The following is a 24746-nucleotide window of genomic DNA, read 5'->3' as shown; positions in this document are numbered from 1 at the left end:
GGAAAAAGACATATGGAACTGGTATGGAAGTGAGTCTTTACGTTTATGTTAATAAAGCATTGACTATTTAAGAAATCAAAAGAAAAGAAGTCGGAAAGAGATATAGAAGGTTATGCAAGTTTCCTAATCGTTAAATTAATTCACGTTACACATCATTTCAGTTTACGCATCAATCTTACCGTCGTTGGAAGTTTGTAACGCGTTTAATACTTTGATATATCTCAGCCTTATTCACTATTATTTCGAAAACGAATGGGCGGTCGGAAAGTTTAAGAAAAAAATTTTAAACTATAAATGAAACAAGTTTTATTATGTGCATCATAATATTCTATTATATTCTATTATATTCTATTATAATATCAATTTTATATTTGCACAAAGTAAAAATTTTCAATTAAAAACACATAAAAATATGTTTATTATTTCTTCTGCTTTTCTCTCTTTTTACAAAATAAAAGAAGAATTAATGCTGAATAAAGTTTTAAATATTTTTTGTCTGAATATTTTTTTTAATTCTTAATAAAAAGAAATATTTACGTTATATAAAATATCTGACGTTATATAAAATATCTATTTACGTTATATGAAATATCTGAAATATATTTTAGTATAAATTCGTAAATATATATTCTGTACGGAATCTCGATTTTTCTTTAGAAAAACCAGACAATTTTAACTAAAATGTCCTTCAATATATGACGTTTGAGAAACAAAAATTATGAATATGAAATAAATTAAGAGAATAAGTGAAAACTATAAATGTAGCAAAATATGTATCGTAAATATTTTAGATAAATTTTCTTTTAATAGATTTGCATTTCAAATTTAATCGTTCAGTCACACTTAATGTTAAAGATTAAAATGCTTTTAAGAAATTTCCTATTTACGTCTTTATTTATGTATAAAAATTGGTTGGAAACGCAAAATGAAAAATTCAAGATATTTTCGCATCACTTGCTTGACTTGAGACAATCTGGAGCACAAATCATACTTGGTGATCATTTAATTAAGATAAAATGTTTTCTTGGCTTTTTGAGCGTCTTACTCTCTTAAAAACAAGCGATCCAAAATCTCGGGAATCTCGAAATCAATATTATTGTTTTCTGAATGCAACCGTCAAAAGCAAACGGTATTTACATCAAACAAAGGGCAGTACACAAAATTAAAAAAAACAAAACTATACAGATTTCCCCGCGGGGCTACTCTGTAACTTTTTGTATTGTGCTTTGAATTATGAATCCATCAACTTGAATCATCCCTCAATGTATGCAGCACATACTATACCCTAAGCTTTGTTCGTGTTTTGTGAACTGTAAATAATAAATCCGAATACACGTATATCTATATCTATATATAATGTTTACGCCATATATTCGTTAATTGAGTTGCACTACATGTTGAGAAATTTATAAATAAAATAATATCATCTATTTATGTATCGAGTGGATGATTTATATTGACGCAATTCTCGTCGTACGTAATTATAATATATCATAATTATAGCTAACACAAATTTATTACATCAACCCATATGTAAAGAAATTTTGAAGGAAAAAAATAATATAAAAACTTTCTACATCTATATATATAATTTATAAAAAGAGCAAATCCATCATATATGTACATGACAGATATGCCGTTTAATTTCCGACGCACCTGTTATTTTTGCGTTGTTATTTTTAAATTATAAATATAAGCGATTCGTGCTAATGTATTTTTGACGTTCACAGTTGTGTTTTTAGGATCTTGCACTTTTAACTGTTGAAAATTTCAATTCAACATTATATCGCGCAAGAGATTCAGTGCACAAATAGAGTGCACGTTTTAAGATGAGCTGTGTAGCTTCAAAAATATTGGAAAGCACAATTCATTGGATTGTTAGAAATGGACTTTTAAAATGAATTCTAGTGCTGCCCGACATTAATGGAAATGTAACTATTGGAAAATTGGGATCGAGTGCCCTTTAAGAAAGAGGAAAAGGTCAAGACTATTTGGGACTTAAGATTCAACAGAAAAGTCGAGAAAGTTTTCCGTAAAACGTGTACTTTTTTTCCTGCATTAATTATGTGACGTGCATATTTTACTATAACGTTAAGTTAGTTTTACATATAACTATTATGAAAATAATTAAATAAAAACTTTTTAACATTATGTAACAAATGTGTAACACAAATAAAAAATATTTAAAAATTTACAGTATACCTTTTAATTCTGTAACTTACAGTATATTGATCTCTCTGATTATGTAAGAACAAATGATGTTAAAAATTTGCTTAAATTTCTTTTGAAAATAATACAAATCAAAATTATAATTCTGAAAAATACAATATATCGTTCTTCAACTTGTTTTTATAATTAACTCCATTTTAATTAATTTTATAATTTAAACAAGAGTTATGAAAAAGCAGACAGATAAATTGACGTTTTGCAAGAAGAAATTAATTCCAGCAAAATTACTAAAGTATCACAATTTATCTCAATATTGAGGTGGAATAAGTGCAAAATATTGTTTATATGAAAAGGAAATAATTCTATATCGCATAAAAGAAATCATGTTTTCGAGAAATATCCTTCCAAGATTAACTTTCGTGGTAAGTTTTTAGCGAGTTAGTCAACTTCTAGTCCCAAATAGTGCGTTCGAGTGCAACAATGCAATTACATGGTACGACGCGTGAAAAGTTTCCGTCAAGGCAAAAGCACGAACAAAGTTTGCTCTCTTTGAAATCCTCGCAAATTCTCAAAAAGTAGGGGAATTGCAACGCCATTCGTGATAAAAAGCGATATTCGCTGAGAGATTTAACATAATTTGTCGGGCATTAAATATCTTTGTTCCGATACTACGAGACGATTGAAATGCTATTATTAGCCAACATGTAATATCAGTTTAACATTTTTTAATACATTACGATTATTTTTCTATAAATCATTATACTTGATTCGATTGAGAGATCCAAGTTCCATATCTTCTTTGAAAATATCGGTGAATATAAAAGTCTTATGTGATAATTAAAAATCCAAAAAAATGCCATCTCTTGTCATATATATATGTCATATGTGAAATACTATGCATACACATATTTGATATCGTACGAATAGCTTTCGGCGGAGAAACAGATATCGTTTAAGCGATGCTCAAAGGAACAGGAAAATATATCAATGTCCGGAAACTAAAAAATATTTATCGTGTCACTAGTAGTACATTTGGATACAGCATTGGCTGAGTAAATACAAAGCACTTTTTATACGGAACAGGGTGCTTTCGATTCTCAAGATTTTAGATACTGTCTGGAGAGAGCGATAAATGTATATGGAGCTCAAATCGTTCGTAAATAAAGAAAGTTGCAAGAAAAGCTGAGAGATAGCTGATGCGCGCCCATTTATCATTAATCCGCCGGAAATGTTCGGAAAATAAAGTTTAATCCATGGATGTATAATTCTCTGGCTAAACCTTTAATGGCTCTTTAATATGCTAGCCGTTCAAAGCCGTTTAGTTTATTGTTCCTTCTACAAATTTAATATATAATTAAGTATAAAAAAGTTTCGCCTTTAAAAATTACATTTTTTTAAATAATAAAAAATCTCAAAATCATTTCATCTTACAAACAAATCAATCATCATCTAGCCTTTTTAATCATTGTTCTTTAATCTAAATTTTATTTTAAAACTACAGATTCGAAAATAATACACATTAAGCGTGAAAACAAGATAAATAAAAAAATAATTTTCGTGGAAACTAAACAACATAAAAAGATAACAATTTTATTTTATATTTTTTTATTTCAAGTTACTTTAAACAATAAAGAAAGATCAACCGATATTTGAAAAAATGCTAGAAAATAAAAAATTGAATTTCGTCTCTGCCAATTTGCCAAGATCACACAATTTGATCAACGGCCGTATAATATTTTCTCGCCCAGGAGAGAGACGGGCACATTCTTCCCATAAATTTCATTGCTTATTATTGCCACTATTACTATAGACTCGACAACGACGTCTTGTGGAAGAGTCTTTGTCGCATCGAGGAAAGTTTTTCCCATTCAGCCGATATCACGAGGGTTAAACTCAGACGACGACTTTGTTCAGATTTTCTCCGAAGAAAAACGAGCGACACGTAACTGATATTATATCTCAAGTGGAGATGCGACGGGGGATGGCGTCCATAAAAGTAAGAGCGGATTTTTGTCCGATTATTATAGGCTGCTATTCGTGTCGATACGATGACGAGAATCGAATGAAAACTATTGTCGGCGCACGGTGTGTACCTCGCCCGGTGCTTATCTCGAAGGGGATGAAACTCACATGTATTTTCAACTATGTACCGGATTCCACAAATGTCTCTTACCGGATAATATTGATAGCGGCACAATACAATAGCGACAAGTCAAACTATCGCAATGCAGGTTTATTCATGAATCGCGGGATGAGCGTTGGGAAAATAGACGTTTAGAGATAACGAGAGTATGTTATATATAAAGAGAGGGAACTTTAGCTCGTCGGGCGAATTGCAAGCTCTCACATCGGTGAAGCTTTGTTAAAACTTTATCGTTCTACGGAAGCGTGAAATTTCTTAACTACCGCGCAACCGCGTAAGATATAACCGCGAGTCAGATTGCATCTGCATTTGGTCTGCATCTATTAAATGTCGGCGTTGACTTGACTCAAATAAAGTTCGTATTTGTGATTTGAATATATTGTATGGTGGCACCGCTGTTTGCTTGGAATATCCTTCGATATTATCCTTGATATTTTAAATCTATTTTAAACAATGTTACTACTGCGATTCTTCTTTATCGTTATCGGAGAAAACATTAAGCAAAGGATTTAGAGCCGACTCTATTTCTTTAGAACGAAACAAGCAAGGTAATTCAATACATAAATTATATAAATCTTATAAGTATTAGGAATATGTAATCAGTAATAAATTTTACAACTAATAATACATTTTATGTTTCTGTTTATTTTTAATGGACAATAACCTCTGTTGTGGAAATTTTAAGTAAATTTTATTTTTTGTAGAATTTTTTATCGAGAATTAAATATCAAAATATTTATATTGGAAAATAAAATAATAATCTTTCATAAAATTTTATCGCTCACACCATCAAGAGAGAAGCTGAGAAATTCATTTATCGCATTCAAACGTTACAAAACTGATATCATTTAGTGTATAAAACATATAAATTTTATATCATATAGAGAATTTTTCTAGATGAAATGAAAATCAAATAATTTATTATAAATTTAACAATATTTATAGAGATCGCATGTTAGGTAATCGACTCTACTCCGTAAATTAATATGAAATATATCTCGATGATAATCCTCCAATAATTTCATTAGACGAAATGCATTTCCACCACGCCTCTTTGTGGAGGATATAAAATTAAAATTGTCGCAACGCGGCATAAATATAACCGTTATTATTTTTAGAACCTCTTTTATGATAATTCTTAAATTAATAAAATTGTGGTTGTCCATACAATTTTTTTCCGATTTCATGACGATCTTATATATTTTATAAACAATTAACATTCAAATTATTTTTAAGAAATGTGAAAAATTACAGCGCGAGACGCGAATATTTTAATATGCGCGCGTTTCGTTCTCTGGCAGCTTTCACGATTAATTATGAGGATCGCATCAGGGACAGCGTGCTAGCTATTTCGAGATTAAAAACTACATAGCAAAGGGGATGAACTTTGACCGCGGGAAGACAAGGTCGCGACGACGGTAGCTGCAAAGTCGGACGCGTTGAAGGATGCCTTTCTGTGGCGAATCGTATAGTGTACCTCTAGCGAGGCTTTGATCAGCGAGGTGATGCAAAACCACCTGGCAAAGCGCGACGTTAGACAAAGCTTCGAGTTTTACCCGACGTATTCGGGTCAGATGTCAAATAGCTATTCGCCGGTTGGCGAACACGACGCGTTGTAATCTTTAGCGAACCATATTAAATTACCGGCAAACATATCGAAACCAACTGAGAATATCTGCTAGCTGTGCTTACAGATAGAAATGAAGGCGACGTCTTCAAAAGCACTCCTCTCGGAGAATTCCAAGTTTCGCGTAGAATCGCGTGATTACAGGGAATGAGATGAGATTACTACGGAAAATGATGCTAGTTGAATTTGATATATCCAAGTAGCATTACTAAGGACTCGAATGATTATTCACGAACATAAATTTTCAATTATGGAGAGTAAACGGAATATCACGGGTATAAATAGAAAAGAATATATGATTTAAAAGTCTCGACAAGATTTACACCATCGCATTTATCGAGCGAATATTTCGCACTTGCTTGCCAAGACGTATAATCCCGTATTATATGTATATCTTCTCGCATATTGTCGGTCGATCTTTTTTCTCGCGACGCAGATTATATTTTTGATAATTTTTTCCAATATTCGCGAATTTTCCGTATTACATATATTCTGTATTATATGTCTAAATTTTGTGATATTTCCACGTCGTAGAAGCACAATCTCGACGAAAGTATTGTAGCGTCTAACACGTTTCTTCGAAGCAATCAACCGTCAATTTTGTTGGCGACGATCGTGTTTAATCACGCGAAATGATCGACGTGCGACGAGTACGGTCGCCCGACGTATCTTTGGAAAATCCGTCGCGCCGCGAAAGCACGACGGTAGTCATTACACGGCTCGTTACATAGGAGCCTGCGCAATTTCAAAATGCTGTAAAGAACTCACCTTAAAATCGATGTAGCCATTCTTATCCATGTCGAATGTGCGGAAAACATGATCGCAGAATTCCTCCGCGTTGCCGGACGGGAAGAACATTTTGTACATGTCGACGAATTTCGCCGGCGTTAACCTGCCGTTAGGACAGTCTTGCTGTAACATTCGAGGGAATGCAAGATTAGAAATTCTCGAGTTATTAAAATTTTCATGAGCGCAAAGATTCGTAAAGTTTTTGCCAGAAATAAAATCGATCGGCAAGCATTCGCATTAAGAATATACCTTCTCCATAAATTTAGTCTAAGATTTATCAAGTATAAAAATATATTAATTCGTCTGTCGAAGTAAGAATATTCGTAACTAAAATTACATCAAATCTAAATTTAAGGATTTGATTAAAATGCTTTTCCGGAGAATCGATCGGGGGGTACTTGTCTTGCCTGGTTAAGAGAGAGATTTTGAAAAATTGCATTCGCATTAAGAAGATACCTTCTCCATAAATTTAGTCTAAGATTTATCAAGTATAAAAATATATTAATTCGTCTCTCGAAATAAGAATATTCGTAACTAAAATTACATTACATCTAAATTTAAGAATTTGATTAAAATGCTTTTACTTTTCCGGAGAATCGATCGGGAAGTACTCGTCTTGCCTGGTTAAGAGAGAGATTTTGAAAAAATTGCATTCGCATTAAAAATATACGTTCTCCATAAATTTAGTGTCTAACAATAAGATTTATTAAATATAAAAATATATTAATTCGTCTCTCAAAGTAAGAATATTCATAACTAAAATTACATCACATCTAAATTTAAGAATATGGCTAAAATGTAGCTTTCACTTTTTCGGAGAATCGATCGGGAAGTACTCGTCTTGCCTGGTTAAAAGAGAGATTTTGAAAAAATTGCATTTGCATTAAGAATATACGTTCTCCATAAAGGACCCCGCGGAATCCTTATGGAAAATGGCTTTCGGTCAAATGTTTCGAAACTTTGCAAAAAGATAGTTCTCAACATGTAGATTAAGTGTCCATGAGCATGAAGCTCTAAAAATTCGAGATTTTCAGCTACAGCCATCCAAAGTGGTAGATTTTTGAAGGAGTTTGAACCAATAAGGTTGATTTTTAGGCCAGAGCTTCGCACTTTTTTGATTGCATATTTGTATAGTTGCGGTTGAGAGCTTTCCAAAACACCCTATGAAAAGCTTTTTACGTTGGGGAAAGTAAAAGTTATAAGTTCTCAAAGTTTAAGAAACATAGGCATGTAGGAAGCATGAGAATTAGAGTCAAGACTATGATTTATGATTTTTTGTGCTAAGTAGACTACCTTAATTTTGTGTGTGTGTGTGTGTGTGTGTGACAGATTGAAAATATATACATGTATTTGTTATTTTATCCTCCTCTTTTTAAATACAGGCTTGGAACTGTCAATGGCAGAGTTACTTTTTTTGTTTTATTTTTTTTGCTTTTTTTTGTTTCTACAAAACTTTTGTATTTACTACTTTTTTGTAAAACCTCACCCAACTAAAATAAACTACCGTTGCCGAATTTCGGAATATGCTGCAGAAATTCAAAAATTTACCACTTTGGATGGCTGAAAATCTCGAATTTTTAGAGCTTCATGCCCATGGACACTTTTAATCTACATGTTGAGAACTATCTTTTTGCAAAGTTTCGAAACATTTGAGCGAAAGCCATTTTCCATAAGGATTCCGCGGGGTCCTTTAGTGTCTAACAATAAGATTTATTAAATATAAAAATATTAATTCGTCTCTCGAAGTAAGAATATTCGTAACTAAAATTACATCACATCTAAATTTAAGGATTTGACTAAAGCTTTTACTTTTCCGGAGAATCGATCAGGAGGTCTTGCTTGGTTAAGAGAGAGATTTTGAAAAAAATTGCGTCCTTTCGTTTCGATTTTTTTTCTGTATCAGATTATTAGCCCTAATGCAGCGTCATTTATCTTGACGTTTTTAAAACGAGAGAACGTATACGCGGTATCAGCCCCGTGATATTTCTCAATCTTCCCTAATCGCGTTTCTCTGCTCCAAGATCGATACGCGTAATCGGTCTCTATTTATTTCAAAGTTGCGCGCATCGCGCGAAAACGGCTAAACTAAAACGCGACCGGGTTACGGAACGTTCATTAATGACTCCGCTTAGTTTAATTAGTTAGTTTCAGACGCTACGCTGGATTCTGCTTCGTGCCCGTTTAAATTGCCTGAGAAAGTACGTGTGCAACTTTTCCGCGGCATTGGCAGCTTCCGCGAGAACGTCACGTTCTATTCACTCATGCTGCGGCTCGTGTGAGTCGGTTCTTCCCGAAGCTTTCTAATCGAGATTGAGTCATCTCGTAGAGAATATACTGAAATGCGATGAAATCCTTCACGACGCGAAACTTTCTAACATGTTCTATAAAAGTACTTGACGCGCTACCGGTATTTGAAAATAATCAATTCTAGATTTTAAAAACTTTTAAACAAGAATTTATTGCGCCCGGTGAATATGTTAACGCGTACATACAAGATGAAATTTCGATAATTTGCATACGTTGCAATGATGTAATGCACTGTCGAATTCATTATTTGTTATAAAAAAAACACATGTCAAAGTTATTTTTTCGAAATAATTTTATAACTTATTACTTTCCAGCTCTCTGTAAATTCAAACACAATTACTGTACACATAAGATACATTACACATACTGTATACGTAAGATAATGTATGTTAAGAAGATAATGTTCCAATTAGATCTAACAGTGTCATCAAATCTATCATTTATGCGGCACGTATGAATTTATTGAATATGAATATTTAAGACAGATTATATAACGTTCATCGCGGAAATGTGGGTGAGTAAGCCAGGTTCGCATAGAACGTGTCAAATATCTACTGAATAAATTAATAACTGCCATATAGAATATATAAATAAGTACCGAAATTAACTTTCATCACATTCATTAACGCGACACGTTATATCACAATATACTATAATGATATAATGATATCAATTATTAATCACATATTATACGCGAATCAGTTTTTAATTATTAATAACAGCACAAGGTATTGAAACTTGTGATTCGATAAATACAGTCAAAAATCGTACCAAAAAATAGATCTTTTGAATTTTTATAAAAAGTTAAAAAATGTCGAGGCTCAAATTTACTACTAGTTTCTTATTGTGATCGAGTTTTACAAAAGAAAACATCATAATCGATCTATCACGAGAAGTGTTGGAAGAATACATCTAAAAAAATGCTGTTATATTTAAACCGAACGAGAGATTTCGTGACTAACGGAATGAGCTACGGATGGATAAATTCACCGGTCGTGAATTTAACCGCGCGGATTCTGATTTATGAAGTTTCATAACCGTTTCGTACGAGTTCGTATTACCACTGTTCAGCTTCTTTATGAGGGAAAATTTCCTGGAGTGCCGCTTTTTCGCGTTTGGCTGCGCATGCTCATGAAATATCGCAGCTTGTTTAATGTGGCATAATTGCGGATACGAGTGGAGCTGCTTTATTTATTCTATCACGTATTACGCGTGCAATATTTATTAATGCACTCGTGCAGGTTTTGTTTACATTGCCTTTATAAATTTCTCTATGTAATTTTCTATTCATTTTTATTCTCATAAATGCAAACATCATCATATTAATGGTGATTATTATCCTTTTTTTTTATTGAAAATTATGATTTAACGTGGGGGATATTTTCGTTTGTGCATAGATTCAATCTCTACAAATTTAAAATATACTCTCCAATGAGATTTATAAATATAAATTAATACTAATTTCTTTATAAATTAATACTTAATTTTTGTATATATATAATTTTTCTCATATATAATAAGCCTTCGTTTTTTAATAAAGCTTTACAATTCGATTTTTAAAAATTTTGTAATAAGTCAACATACAATAAAATAAAAATTTTTTCTTGCTTTCAATACTTTATCTCTACACATCATAAATGTTAAAATTTACGCTAATCTTTATAATAAAAAGATGTAAAATAGAAAGAGAGAGAAGAAAGAAAGAGAAAATAGAGATTGATAAAAATATATAACTAGAAATTATTTAAAAAGTATGTACACATTATAATGAAGTATTAAAAATCTTCATGTCACCCACATATGATGAATTATTCACTCATCATCTTTTAATATGTTATCAACAAGAAACTATAATTATAATGTGTTCAATAAAAGCCACTTCCTGCCAGTAGCATGCTTACCTTCGTTTATCGTGTTTATATCTCATTACTGTGACTTCTTGTCCACAGACAAACAATGGAAGTATAATATATAATGGCATAATAAGCATTCTAACAATAAGTCATATATAAATAAAAATAAGTTGAATGCTTTCAGAAACAGAAGATAGAAATTAAAACAATTCCTTGTATGTATTAAAATACATACATGCGTTGTATAAATAATTTTTTATGATAAAACACTTGCTTAATATTTCTTATCACTGTCATAATGACAGTATCATGCAAATAGTTATATGATGCAAGATGTAAGAATCAATTGACCTCATTGTAACAAAATTGAGATAAAAACTAATTTTTTAACGAGATATTTGATTTTTCTCTACCAATACACATATCTCATAACAATCAATACTCACTTTAAAACCTTTGTACCATTCCTTTATAGTGGCTTCATCGTATCGCGTGTGCGACTTGAGGAAGTCCATATCTTCCTTGCTCAACTTGTCTTTGCTCCCAAAACAACCCATTTTGATACCTACAACAATTAATAAAACATTTCATAAGGACAAATGTTCGATGATATAAAATAAAGAAGTAAAAATATTTTTGCGATGCACAATAAACAAAATTATTATTTGTGTTTCTATAGATAATTGATCTAATTTCTCTCTGAAAATAAGGTTTATTTTTTGAGCTATTTTGTTTCATATATTTTAAACAGTAATATTATAATATATATTTTTTATTTAAAAATGTCAAACTTTTTATACGATGATTTTTTATTCAGTGATTTCGTTCAATTAATACGATTCTCGCAAGCGTAATAAAATTTTCGCGAGTCCGAGTCGATCAGACTCGCGTGCAGATTATATTAATGTCAGAGAATTTATGTCAATGACATTGAACGCACGTACAAGTCATAAATCCATAAAATAAATTAGATACTTAGTTAAATGACTTTCCTAATCTTTTTTCTCACTTTCTTATTCCATGTTTTAACAGAAAAAACGTTTGTATGAGACTCTGTATATAATAAGTAATAAATTGATATCGTAAATATTTTTTAAATTAATATTTACAAGAGACGCTGTCAATAAATATAAATATTTATTACACATATAAAAGTATTTTAAATAATTTAATTTTTCGTGTTACCAATTTTATTTGATTTTTTTTTGTTTATAGTAAATTAGATTTATATATACAAAAAATTATTTTAAAAAATTCCGTTTTAGTACAACAATAAATAATAAATGACAATAAATCAATATGTTAAATTACATATTTAACAATTTATGCATTCGAAACTTGACAATAGCTTGTAAATTACAATAAGAAAATGATTAGAATTCTAAGATTATAATTTTCTTGTAATTCCATATACAATGAATTCCATATTTCCAATAAGTATTAATGAGAAAAAATCTTTGTTTATTTCTGGAAAAAATATTACTTGAACTAATTACCTTACTAGCGTTTCGTTCGCAAGCGAAATGAAATTTTAATCTTCTTTAGAGGAAAAACAGAATTTTTCATTGCAAAATAGACTTAATTTTTTCCATATAAGAGAAACTAGGCATTAAAACTCCATTTTTTGCTCATAATGCGCTACTAGAACGATGAATATCCCGGGACTAGCAGATTTCTTGCGAGAGATTTCGTGAAAATACATATAATTGATGCTTCGTGCAGCAATCTTGTAAGGCGACATGAAACCGAGCGATCTTGATAACAACCGCGGAAGTTCTCGTTATGTGATAAGAAGCCGTACGCAATTTTCGTGATGTTATATACTGAGGCACGCACGCATGCATTTAATGCACGTAACGCACGCAATGCACGCTCATCGATTGCACCCTAGACCCCGAAACTCGACATTGCTATAACTGGCAGGATATCGAAACTGAACGCGTGATCGGAATGACAATGATATATATATATATACATGCATGTATCATGCGCGTTTCAAGAAGAATAAACGAGCAAAATGTCTTTCAATAACTTTCACAATTAAAATTAATTTCTGTATCGTGTAAAAGTGGCCGAAAAAATTTTTTATGAGATTTTATTTAATTCGCTTGACTGTAATAATTTATTTCGCTATAATCTTTCGCTATAATATGCAATTAATATTTCTCCAGTTATTCGACAGCAATTGCAGGATACGTTTACTTTCATTAATTAAATTAGCGGTTTCTGCATAATACATCATCTTTAACATTCTTAAGATTTTTACAAAAATTATATTTATATTTAAAAAAAATAGATACATTTTTTTCTTTCTAAATAATTATGCATTTTCTCCATTTGTGTGTTAATTAGTGTGTATTCTATAAAGATTACATTGAAATGAAAACTTGTAAACATCTTTGCCTTTTAATTTATGAATTTTGCATTTAATTTTCCTCCTTCAATTTTATAGTTGTAATATAATTTCATGTTTTTGTTCTCGTGACTTTAATCAAAGGAAATTTGTCTTTAGTATCAAAGGAAGGAAAATGTGTCGCTTACTGAGATGGATTCAATATCATAATGCAGGAGTTACTCTTTGTGGGTAGTCTCGGTCCATCTCCGACAAAGAGATTTATAATTAAACGCGACTAAAATTACGCAAATGGCTAGCAAATAATTTTAGCCGCATATCTAATTATAAATTTGAAGCTGGGTGAAAAATAAACGCGGTCAAAAACGGCGATACCCGATATTACGCTGACTCACATAGAAAATAATACCGTTATTTTCTCCAGCGCCACATTAAGCGATTATCGAATTTTCGATAACAGGCGCACAAATAAAAATTACAAAGATTATAAAGATCGATATCGCTCTTCTGTATCTAAAAGTGCACGAGTGAAATGTTTAACTTTTCGTGCCAAGATCTTCAAAGGCGCAACATCTACATGAACAGAAGCATTTTATCACTGTCGGATAACTCGACGCGAATGCAAATACTAAAGAGGAATGAAGAACGCTAACCGCTTAATGTCAAGGTTCAATATGCAGCGATTAGTTCTTTAACAAGGATAGTTTAAGGATTTTGATGAATTAATTCCAAGAATGTGTACAAATAGATATAACGAGACATTCGGCAATTTCGGTTCTCTTGTGGCAAAATACACCCACGAATATTCCGTCTGATGGAATTAGACGCGATGACATTGAACGTCGAATTAAACGACGGTCGATGCGCAGCTGGAATTTTGAGGGACACTCAAACGCTCCGGGTGAAATAGGTGCGCCGTGCTCGTGACCGGCTTGACAACGACATTCGTTCGTGACCGATCGAACAATTTAATGGTTCCCCCGATGCCGTCGTGTTTTATTCCGTAACCGCGAGATACTTGGTGGCGTCGTTGCGAGTCGAAATGCAAAACACGTAAACGTAATTAACGTCCTCCCCGTCCCCCTTCAGACGCTGCGGCGGCGCCGATCAAACGTCGATGAAGTCGCGCCCGGCTATTTACGAGATTAAGCGCGCGGATGAAGATTAACGGAGAGGCCGTCACGAGAGAAATGCTCCGTATGTGTGTACGTGCCCGAGTTTCGGGGGAGATCGTTGATTATTCTACGGGGCGAACTACCACTCGAGTTAATGCGCCGTGGTCGGCTCTACCTTTTGCCAGGGAACTTAAAGTTCTCGCTCCTGCGAAGAAATTATATGCCCGAGGCCGATGCCGCTGCCGTTCCTCGAGCGAACGCTTGAAACTGTTGCTAAGAGAAATTACGTGTACATTCGCCGTATATTAATTCCCGTCGCGGCAAGTTTTCGTTGCTCGAAAGTTTTAACGCAACGTGAAACCAACCAGGATCCCGCCAGAAAGAATTTATCGGTCGTGTTCTAGATGAGGAAGAGATTATAGTTGCTAATGCACCTTTTTCTTCTTCTCATTGCTTGATCTTTACAAGGGAACTTTGGTAAATGAGTTGAGAAACTTTTGCCCGAGAGAGAAAAAAAATATGCCGGTAACGTCTTTAAGATATTCTTAAATGATTTAAATAAAACTATTGCGGAAGAATGAAACAAAGATATTTTTACTGTATATTAATTTTGCCATAATATTGCTTTTTAACAGAAGTAAAATAACGATGCTAGAAAGAAATTAGTGTAGGATTTTAGAGATGAGAAAGAGAGAGAGAGAGAGAGAGAAGGGAGGGAGAGGAAAATTATAATTGCTAATGAACTTGCTTTTACTTTTTTGCTACACTTGCTGCTCGAGAACTCGGCAATTAAATGAAAACTGTTATTACAGAATTAACATATTTATATCCCTACGATTCTATCGCTCTTAGAGATATCATTAAGAGCACATTTCAACAATATTTACATTATTTAAGAAAAAAATAAAGTCGTAAGGTCAAACGCAATAATCCCGTTTTTTTCGTAATGATAATCATTCATTATCGCTATGTCATTCGTTATAATAACAATGCTATTAAACACTCCTCTATTATACAGAGGAGTTAATGAAGAGGAAATGGCTCGAGAGTGATTTCTCGAGGACATTTTAATCTCAAATAAACTTTGATGAAAATTTTATAAAACGCCAAATAATGCACGAGAGAGACGAATTTTTCTCTCCCTCCCTTCTCTCTCTCTCTCTCTCTCATCTCCAAAATCCTGCACTAATTTCTCTCTAGCATCGTTATTTTATTTCTATTAAAAAGCAATATTATGGCAAAATTAATATACAGTGAAAATATATATCTTTGTTTCATTCTCAAATAAACTTTGATTAATATTTTATAAAACGCCATATAATGCGCGAGAGAGACGACAGGGTAAAATTTGATTTCAGATGGAAATATAGTGAAAAAAATTACATCCACAAATGACTTTTTACGATCCCTTCATATAATTAAAAAAAAAAAAGAATAATTGTTTTCATGCGTATCTGAATTTCATGATATTATTATTATTATGAATAATCATCGTCCCTGCAAAACTCTAAAAAACGCAACACGGATATACGTTAATACATATTAATTTAATCGGAATATCTCTCCGCGCTTCACGAAACACGTTGCTATCATTCATCTTTCCCGCGAGTAAAGAGACGTTGCCATGGAGCGTCCGTCGTAATGTATGCGATGTACATGCGAGGAATGTTTATAACACGAGTATCGCGCGTCTCTTAGCATCGACAACTGCAAAGAATTAACAGCGGAACGTCCGGCTGCGCGCGTATGCATTGACATCGTTATTGTCGTCAGCGCGACATAAAATCGCGTGCATATACTTATAACTGCGCGTAGAAATATGGGAAAACGCCGGCGTGTCCGTCGTGTCCGTGTTTATTACGTGAACGCGACTCCCTTTGTTTTTCGCCCGTTGTTCCTCCAGTGGCCGTGGCTTTATTGTACTCGTGGCTTTATTATCTCCGTTTCAACGAAACGTTACTCCAATATGCGAGTAAATTAAGTGTATCTCGCACACACGCTCTTCGCTCTTTTCGTGTACAGGCGAGCTATAAGGACGGCTATTCAACATTGTGGTTCGCGACGAAGTGAATTGGCTTGCACGTTTAGCTTGTCTGAATTGAATAAATAAATAGATAAAAGAGATACGTGTGTGTGTGTAAAATTTAGAATGTACTCCAATATCGGCTCGCTTTTTTATTCTTCAATTTTATGATTATCACTGCAATTATCATAAAATAAAAAAAATAGAAAATATAAGAAATTTAATTAAATAATTTAATTTAATATTGTACAAAAAACAGAGATTCTCTTAAAAATAATATAATAAAAATAATATAATAAATAATATAATATAATAATAATGTATATAAAGTATTTAAACCGTATACTTTTATTTTCAGAAATGTCTAAACCTTCTTTATGCATGTGTGAATTGATCTTTAATGCCATTTTTTTCCTCAGATAATTTGTCTTCATAATATCGCGGAATCGAGCGATGTGTTACTCAACTGTATGTACACGTAACATGATATTATCGGAAGCAATACCTAAAATAGATATTTGACCATGTACGGTAGCTATCGATCGCTTATAAGACCGCAAATGTTTGCCGCGATAAATCAAAAAAAGAACTTCCCAACTTGGTCATTTACACAATTTTCTTGCGAAAGACGACGATGTTAATTAATTTGTCACAAAAGTGGGCAAACAGAGGGAGAGAGAGGGTAGGGCACGACACTTTTTCTCACGTGTCACGGAAGCGGTTTTTTATAGCCAAGTACACACTATTAATAATGTTGATACTTCTTATCAATATTGCTTGACTAATATAATTTAGCTATAAAACTATTTTTGTGACGATGTTACATGTAAGGAGAACGTTGAATGATATGGTTTCTTGCAATTCAACATAATTTATATATAATAGATATGTAAATAAGAAAGATAAAGAGCGAAATATGTATAAAATATTTAAAAAAGAAGAATCAATTTTTAATTTTGTGTTTCATGTTTCTCTAATCAATTATGAAAAACAACTTTAAATATATTCCTAATTTGATCTTAAACGCTCTATTTTTTATATAAAATTTATTTGTGCCATATAATATTTGGCCATTTATTTATAAATACTTGAAAAGCGCGATGGAATGACGATCAGAATTATATAATTTCTTCCACGTTTTATCATCTCGAGACTTTTACAGCATTTCGGCAATTGTAGCATGTTGCGACTAAATCAGACGTAAAAAAATAATTAGAATTGATGACTTTGACAAGAACATTTTTATTCATCAATCATAGCGTCGCTACCGCGATGTCCGGTTTAAATTATAAATGCGACCAAACATCGGGGCCAAGTTTTATTTACCGAACTTTGCCATGAAACCGTGCAGCGTTGAAAAATTTCTGAGGAGTCGCCTCGCCCTCAAAAACTTTCTGAAGACTATTATTGTGTGATGCTCCGCTCTCGAGTCTCTAGCAAAAGTACCGCGAGGCAGTTTCATTAAAATTTCCTAGGCAATACCGAGGAAATGTTCCCCGAGGAATATGGCGAGTGGAGTTTCGACGATGTGTCCTCCTTAAAGAGGCTTTGCGGATTTTGTCGTATTAACGCCGATGGTGGAACTTAATCCTTGGCTAATTCCAAGATTTCGACAAATAACGTCTAATCTATTCGACTTTATGCACCATTCGAACGACGAAACTGCTTCCGTTTTCTCAACGAAAGCACAGTTATCGACGTGCTTTGTTTTATCAAATAATATATATACATATAATTTTAGTTTTGTAATTTAATTGAATAGACTTTTATTGTTTAATAAAAACCTGTTATTATAATCATTATAATAGAATTTACAACTAAAATAAATTTAAAAACCGAAATATTGTATCCCTATAAATGCTCTTATTAATTCATTTATTAATTCAACATTTTTATTTTACATTATATAATTTATCTGTAACTTATAACGTGCTTTTTGGATTATTTGCAATCTTTCCATTTCGTGCACTATAATTACGTTGATATAACATGAGCAAATACTGAAATACTTTTAAAAAATCATTTGATTTTTTCTACGATAATAATACTAATTCATTTTCACCATAAACATTTAAATACATTTCAAACTCGCTTATCATCTTATTTTTTTATTCATATTTAAAGTTTTATTTTCACCTACAAATACGCGATGTATATTTTATTGTTTTGTAATTTGCAATATTTTCTTACAATAATTAGTGCATACTTTAAATATTGGAAAAAATATTTAAAAAAAATTTTAAAAACAATGACAAGAAAGTTGTTGCAAAGAATAAACACGATAATGTGATATTATAAAGTCGAAAGTGTGAAAAAGCTCGCTAACGTCGTTCATAGTTAAGCAGCATAATAGTGTAGTGAGCAATATTGAGACTACGTAAGAGGCATAATAAGAGACTATACAACGGTATAATGAGCGGTGAATTATGCATTATCGTTGTGATGACCTTTTGTAAACCGACCAAATGAAGACAATGAAAGCAGCGAAATAATGCCAAGACTGTCGGGCGTTGTTGGCCACGGTGTTCACTCGTGTCGTGGGTAGTGTTAACGAAGTTACGGTGGACAATGGTGCTAGAGAGAATGCAAATAATCCAACCGGTGGTCCACGGCTGTTGAAATATCCGATAGTTTCGAATATTAAAGTCTCGATAATAACGAGCTGTATACGTAACGCGGATTTGCCACAGGAATTATGGCAAATATATGAAGATATATTCCGCAATTTTTTCAGTATTGTATCAAAAAATTTCAATTTTACTTCACCGCGCATTATTTTCCATTTAATAAAGTTGAGCGTATTTAATATTCAATCTTGAAATAAAACAAAATGTAGAAAATTTATCCAAATCTGTGCGCTTTTCTCTTCCAATTGTTGCGTATCTTGGAAAATGAAGAGAAATTTGTTTCTCCTTTTTTACATAAATCGAAAAGCTAAGGGTGCAAATGAAAAAGCTTCCAAAATATTACGCGTTGATGTATAGCACATCACAATATTCCTTGTTACGCTATTTTCATCCATTATATTTGCATGGCTCGCCACGTCGCGATGATTAATCAAACAAACTTGAACATTTTACGAAATAACGTTCCGCGCCGAGGAATTAAACAATAAAACGCGATTCAATTCACTCTCGCCCGAGGCGATTTATTCGAAATTACTTCGTACCTAATTAGTTTCAACGCGATCGAACACACGTCCGTGCAACACACAAGCGATTTTAATAATCCCTCGAGTCTGAGGAAGATGAATCGAGTCGCGAACGGTGATAAACGCGATCTGACCACGCACGCAAACCGCGTTGACCTAAAAAACTGAGTGCACCTGAGCAGAGCGGGCGAGTCAGCGATTCGAGACAAGAATGTTAATTAATCCTGTAAAGTCTGTGGGGTATACAATGCGAAATGTATAACGTGACGTGGACTTTATTTACTTTTGAGCAATCGATTTATCTTTCATGAGAAGCAAAAAATTTTGATGGCCCCTTGATCGTTATAATTTATTACATTTGTATTATAATTTATAAATATAATAAATGTAATAAATTATAATTGTAATTATAATTTATTACATTTATTATATTTATAAATTGTAATTATAATTTATTACATTTGTTACATTTTTTTTATTAAGCTTTGAAATAAAATCCCAAATAAAAAAATAAATTCTAGTATGTTAAAGTTGTATAACTGTATTTTAAGAAAAGCTTTTCATGTTTGATCGCTTATAATAATAGAATCATTAATATCATGATATATTCGTTAATTTTCTTAGCTTGATAATATTAAATTACAACTAAAAGAAATGACTATTAAGAACAATCTATATATAATAAAATTAAATATAAATGGAAATATCCCCCGTCACATTTAATTGAGTCCAGAGCATCGTTTCTGGTAGTTGTAAATAGTAATAATGTTGTCGATATTGCGGTCGTTCATTATGAAGGCACTAATCGGCAAGGTACATATGCCCCCGCAAATTTACTTTCCGCACACATTACCGGATCGCGTGGGTGGATTAGAAGGCAAAATGGGTGTGCGGAATAACGCGCGCAAACTTTGGAGAAACAAGTCAAAGTGCTTCGAAATAAACGACAAGTCTCTCGCGAGCTGCCGAGTGCTTTCGCACCAATATACGGACTGCGTTCAAGTAAAACGAAACAATTTTCCGCTTTGAACGTCGTAAACGAAGTTTCCAGTTTGTAGTGAGTGCGCGGGCGAATACACAAGTTTGCGCTCCGATGGCATAATATGGAAGGCAAACAGTCTTTATGCCCTACTTTTTACATTTTATAGATAATTAATACTCCGCATCCATTTCCGATTAATTTCTCAGCATATTTAAGTCTATTTTCATTACGCGAAATTCCAATGCATTTTATCATATTTCTTTTTTTAATTCAAAAGATTAAAGAATTGACAAAGCATACATCGCGTGCACAAATAAAGAAGAGAAAAAAATAACACGATATCAAAGTACCAATAGTATAAGGTTAATGATACAAAAAAATCAATTTCCATGAATAAAAGTAAAATGCATCGATATTAAATAATTTAGTTGTGACTATAAAATATTAAACATGATATTTGTATATATATGTGTGTGTGTACATATATGCTAAAATATTTTTGCTTTCTTTTCTGTTCTGTTGGAGTAATAAAAGTAAAATCAGTTTTACGATATCCTTAGACAGTAAAGCAATCTTAATGGTGAATTTCAATCTTTGGCAGAGTACTGTTTCATGTATGCTTTTTCCTTGAAAATCGTATTTTCTATAAGAATATAAAAGAATCTACGCGATATTTTATTCAGTAGTAAAGATTATTTTCTCTCCTTCTTTCTTTTTCTCTCCCTTTTTCTTTCTCTATACAAGATCTACCAAGTTTTAATTAAAAGTAGCACAACTATTATCAAACACTTTTTAGCCGGTTTTAATTAAAATCATCATAAATCCCACGAAAATTAATCCATGACATAATAAGTATCGTAATAGCCCACTTGTTACGTTACGCATTTAATAATAATTTTGACTGAAATTTCTTGAGAATTTTATGATATTTTACCAACTTTGGTCATCTATAAACTATTTTTACGGAGTGTAATGAACAATAGTTACTGGTTTAAAATTAACAAAAGCTTTACTTTGAAAAAGAATGCTACGCAAAAGCACATTATTGCGAAAAGAGTTAGGATATTGTTATTATAATAGCAATATACATATATTATTATTTAATGCTTTATAATTCGTCATAAAATTCGCAGTAAAATCTAAATTCTAATTACAATTTTATACGCCATATTTGCTGAGGCATGCGTACATTTTGATGTGTATTTGGATATGTACACATTTTACAAATCTGTGTCTTCTCTATGACACTAAAATTAAAATTAATAAAATTCTGTCTCGAATATTGCCACAAATTATAACTCGGTCTGAAACAGACTTGATTAAATATGTATATGAAAAAGCTATACGCAGCATAATACGTAATGTAAAATCATCACAACTTCATATGTTACATTATGCAGAGTCAGAATAATCGTATCATCATCGCTTATAAATTATGAGTTATCGATGCAATTCGTAACCGACAGTTAATTCGAAATTCGACGATTTAAAAAAATAATATTGCTGATTGTAATGGTGTTGGATTACAGATTGCAACGGTATCGGATTCTAAATGCACTCGTAATGACAAATATGCCGCATGACAAATAGATGATGAGGCATCCCTATTAATGGATATACAGAGCATGTCCAGTAACTTTATATAATAAATTTAAAATCTTATCCGTAAAATAATTACAAATTGAAAATGTTGCACCAGCACGATTTTTAAATTTCTTGATTAGAGGATGTTCTATTTCAAGTGTAATTTCTTTTGTATAAATTATATATCTACTCACATACTGCTTGAAATAATTAAACGATATTAATATTCCTTGCGCAATAATTCGCAATAGTGAGTTTCCCAAATGAAGATAATTGTAGGAAATATAATTTCGAGAGTATATTCCGTAAAGTCATCGAGTTATCGTATACATTGTATACGACAGGTCGTAGCGGGGCGCAAATTGCAGGTTGATACCGTGCGTCGGTGGCCGCGCGTATTTTCAGCCACAACCGCAATTTGCAATTCTTCCGTTCAAACTATAAATTACTGAGAGGCCGCGCCTCTCGACGGACATTGACGCGAATTGCCAACGACAGCCTCGCGCACGCGATTCTCCCGCGCGAGCAAAATTGCAATTCTAATCGCCGGCTATACGTCATGCGGAGGCATTAATCTTGCGACGTTCTCGCCGCGAAAACCACAGAGTGTTTCCGATCGAAATGTAGAGTCGAGATTACAATAAGATAAGTAATAAGAGATACATATCACAAACGTTTTTAACGTACAATTAACGACAAGTTCAATTTTATAAAGATTTCCTCGAAAAAATTTTCAATACTTTTCTAAGTGATATATTAATATAAGCAAAAAGTGATTAAAATAAAATACATTTTTATCGCTTAAATATATCTTTAAGTATAATTTTGTATAATTAATACAAAATTATTAATGTTAAAAGTGATAATAAATAGTTTATAATTCTAATAAAATTGCAATTTGCTTTTTCTGATATTTATTTTTAATGTAAATTGTTTTTTATATAATTATTATTTTATTGTACAATGTTATGAAAAAGCTATTGATTTCGAATACTAATATTAAATCAAAATGATAAATCGATTGTATGGATCAACCTATATTTAGCAAAAATTAAATGTCGATTCTGTTTAAAAAAAACTTCTAATAACACTCCCATTTTCACTTATTATCTCTTACGCTGTTTCAATATTTCATTTCTCCGGCTATTCAAACGAAAGTTTCGAGCTCCCCTTTTCACTTGTAACATCTTTATAGAAAGATGGATCGTATTCAAGACAAACCGACAATTCGCGATCTGCATGACAATCATTGCGCAATATTTTCTGTTTCTTCTAGAATTGCCTTAAAATTACGCTGAATTTCTTATAAAAAATATCATACCACCTTGACAATAATAGAGAGGAAATAATGGTATTTAAAGCACGCTTTAATACTACGACATTTTATGTAATATACTTTAAATCCTCATTCTTACGTTTTTTCCAGAATAAAAAATTCTTTCAGGTGTACAGACGATTCTCCTGTGTGACAAATTACAACGTTGAAATGTGGTCAAATGATAAAAAAAGAGCTTGATGAAAAAGCTAAATGATAAAAAAAACTATTACTGCGCAATCCGAATCGCAATGTCGTAAATTTTAATTCCAACACCATACAGATAAACGTAAATCTACCAGTAGGATTTGCGTGAGGCGTTCCTGGTGGATTTGGACAATACGAATGGCCCATTAATACATATTTCAAATGATAATTTGAGAGGACAATATACTATCCGGACGTACATCTCCATAACGGCCGGATAACTGCATCGGCGATTGTATTCGTCATGTAATAACGCGACACTATTCGGATCAAGAGTTTCATACACACACATACATACCCGCGCGAGCGCGGGTGCACCCACACATACGCTTTAGTAGATTTAAATCGAAGCTACAACTGAAATTACGTGTCTTTAGAACACTGTTTTCCAGACGCAATTGCGATACAACGATATCCAGTTATTAGCGCTGATCAGATAATGTCGCCCGTAAAGCGATGGATCATGTAAATCGATACTCACCATTCGATAAAAAACTCGCTAACGTACAATCTGCAATGTACAATGTGTAGAAGATTAATCGATCTCAAACCGTAATTATGCTGTAAAGAGAAAAACTATTTCTGTACATGCTATATTACTTGTAACCTTAATTAATAAACAGGATTTTTACAACAAAGAAAATAATCAATCATCGAAAGGCAAATAAATAGGTAGATATTTTCGCGAATACAATTGAATAAAAAAAAATCAAAATAAACATCCCTTTATCGATTTCCTTTAAAAAGAGATTTGTGCAGTTAAAAATTTCACAATGTAACATAAAATTTGTATAGCGAACACGCTTTTAGATGTAAATGTATAAAAATACATTTTTGCACTCTGGTTTGAAAAGCTGGCGATCACGTTGTCAATAACACGTGCTCTACCCAACTGTGATAGATACGTCAAGTTGCTTGTCGTTGCAAAACGCCCCAAGTTTTTCCGCAATTCATTTATACGCATATGCAAGCACGAAGCGATTATCTAAACGTATTAATGCAGATAATTTTTTACATTTTATTGAAAATATCAAATCATGAAATACAAGATCAAACACCTACATGTGTCTAACAATAAACTAAACACTTGATTACGCATTACAAACTTGTGCGAATGGCAAGCGTTGC

At 32.4% G+C, this 24746-nt stretch overlaps 2 protein-coding genes across 9 annotated transcripts in view; both read right to left on the bottom strand.

Annotated features, from left to right (window-relative positions):
* Nca (neurocalcin homolog) overlaps positions 1-24746 on the bottom strand; it is a 149922-nt gene that overhangs the window by 34791 nt on the left and 90385 nt on the right. The gene's annotated exons all lie outside the window — the stretch shown is intronic.
* LOC145971776 (neuronal calcium sensor 2) overlaps positions 1-24746 on the bottom strand; it is a 130339-nt gene that overhangs the window by 15348 nt on the left and 90245 nt on the right. For all 8 annotated transcript variants that reach the window (XM_083099815.1, XM_083099813.1, XM_083099810.1 and 5 more), the window contains 2 exons: positions 11335-11453; positions 6708-6851 (listed from right to left, as the gene is read on the bottom strand). In XM_083099815.1, the coding sequence (XP_082955941.1) occupies positions 6708-6851; positions 11335-11445 (255 nt within the window). In that variant the 5' untranslated portion in view covers positions 11446-11453. The remainder of the gene's footprint in view (positions 1-6707; positions 6852-11334; positions 11454-24746) is intronic.

Source organism: Camponotus vicinus, unplaced genomic scaffold (assembly GCF_025532165.1).
Source record: "Camponotus vicinus isolate PSW18456_S1 unplaced genomic scaffold, iyCamVici1.0 SCAF_5, whole genome shotgun sequence".
Taxonomy (NCBI): Eukaryota; Metazoa; Arthropoda; class Insecta; order Hymenoptera; family Formicidae; genus Camponotus; species Camponotus vicinus.
Note: the sequence above shows the minus strand (reverse complement) of the source record. Positions and strands in the feature narration are given on the sequence as shown.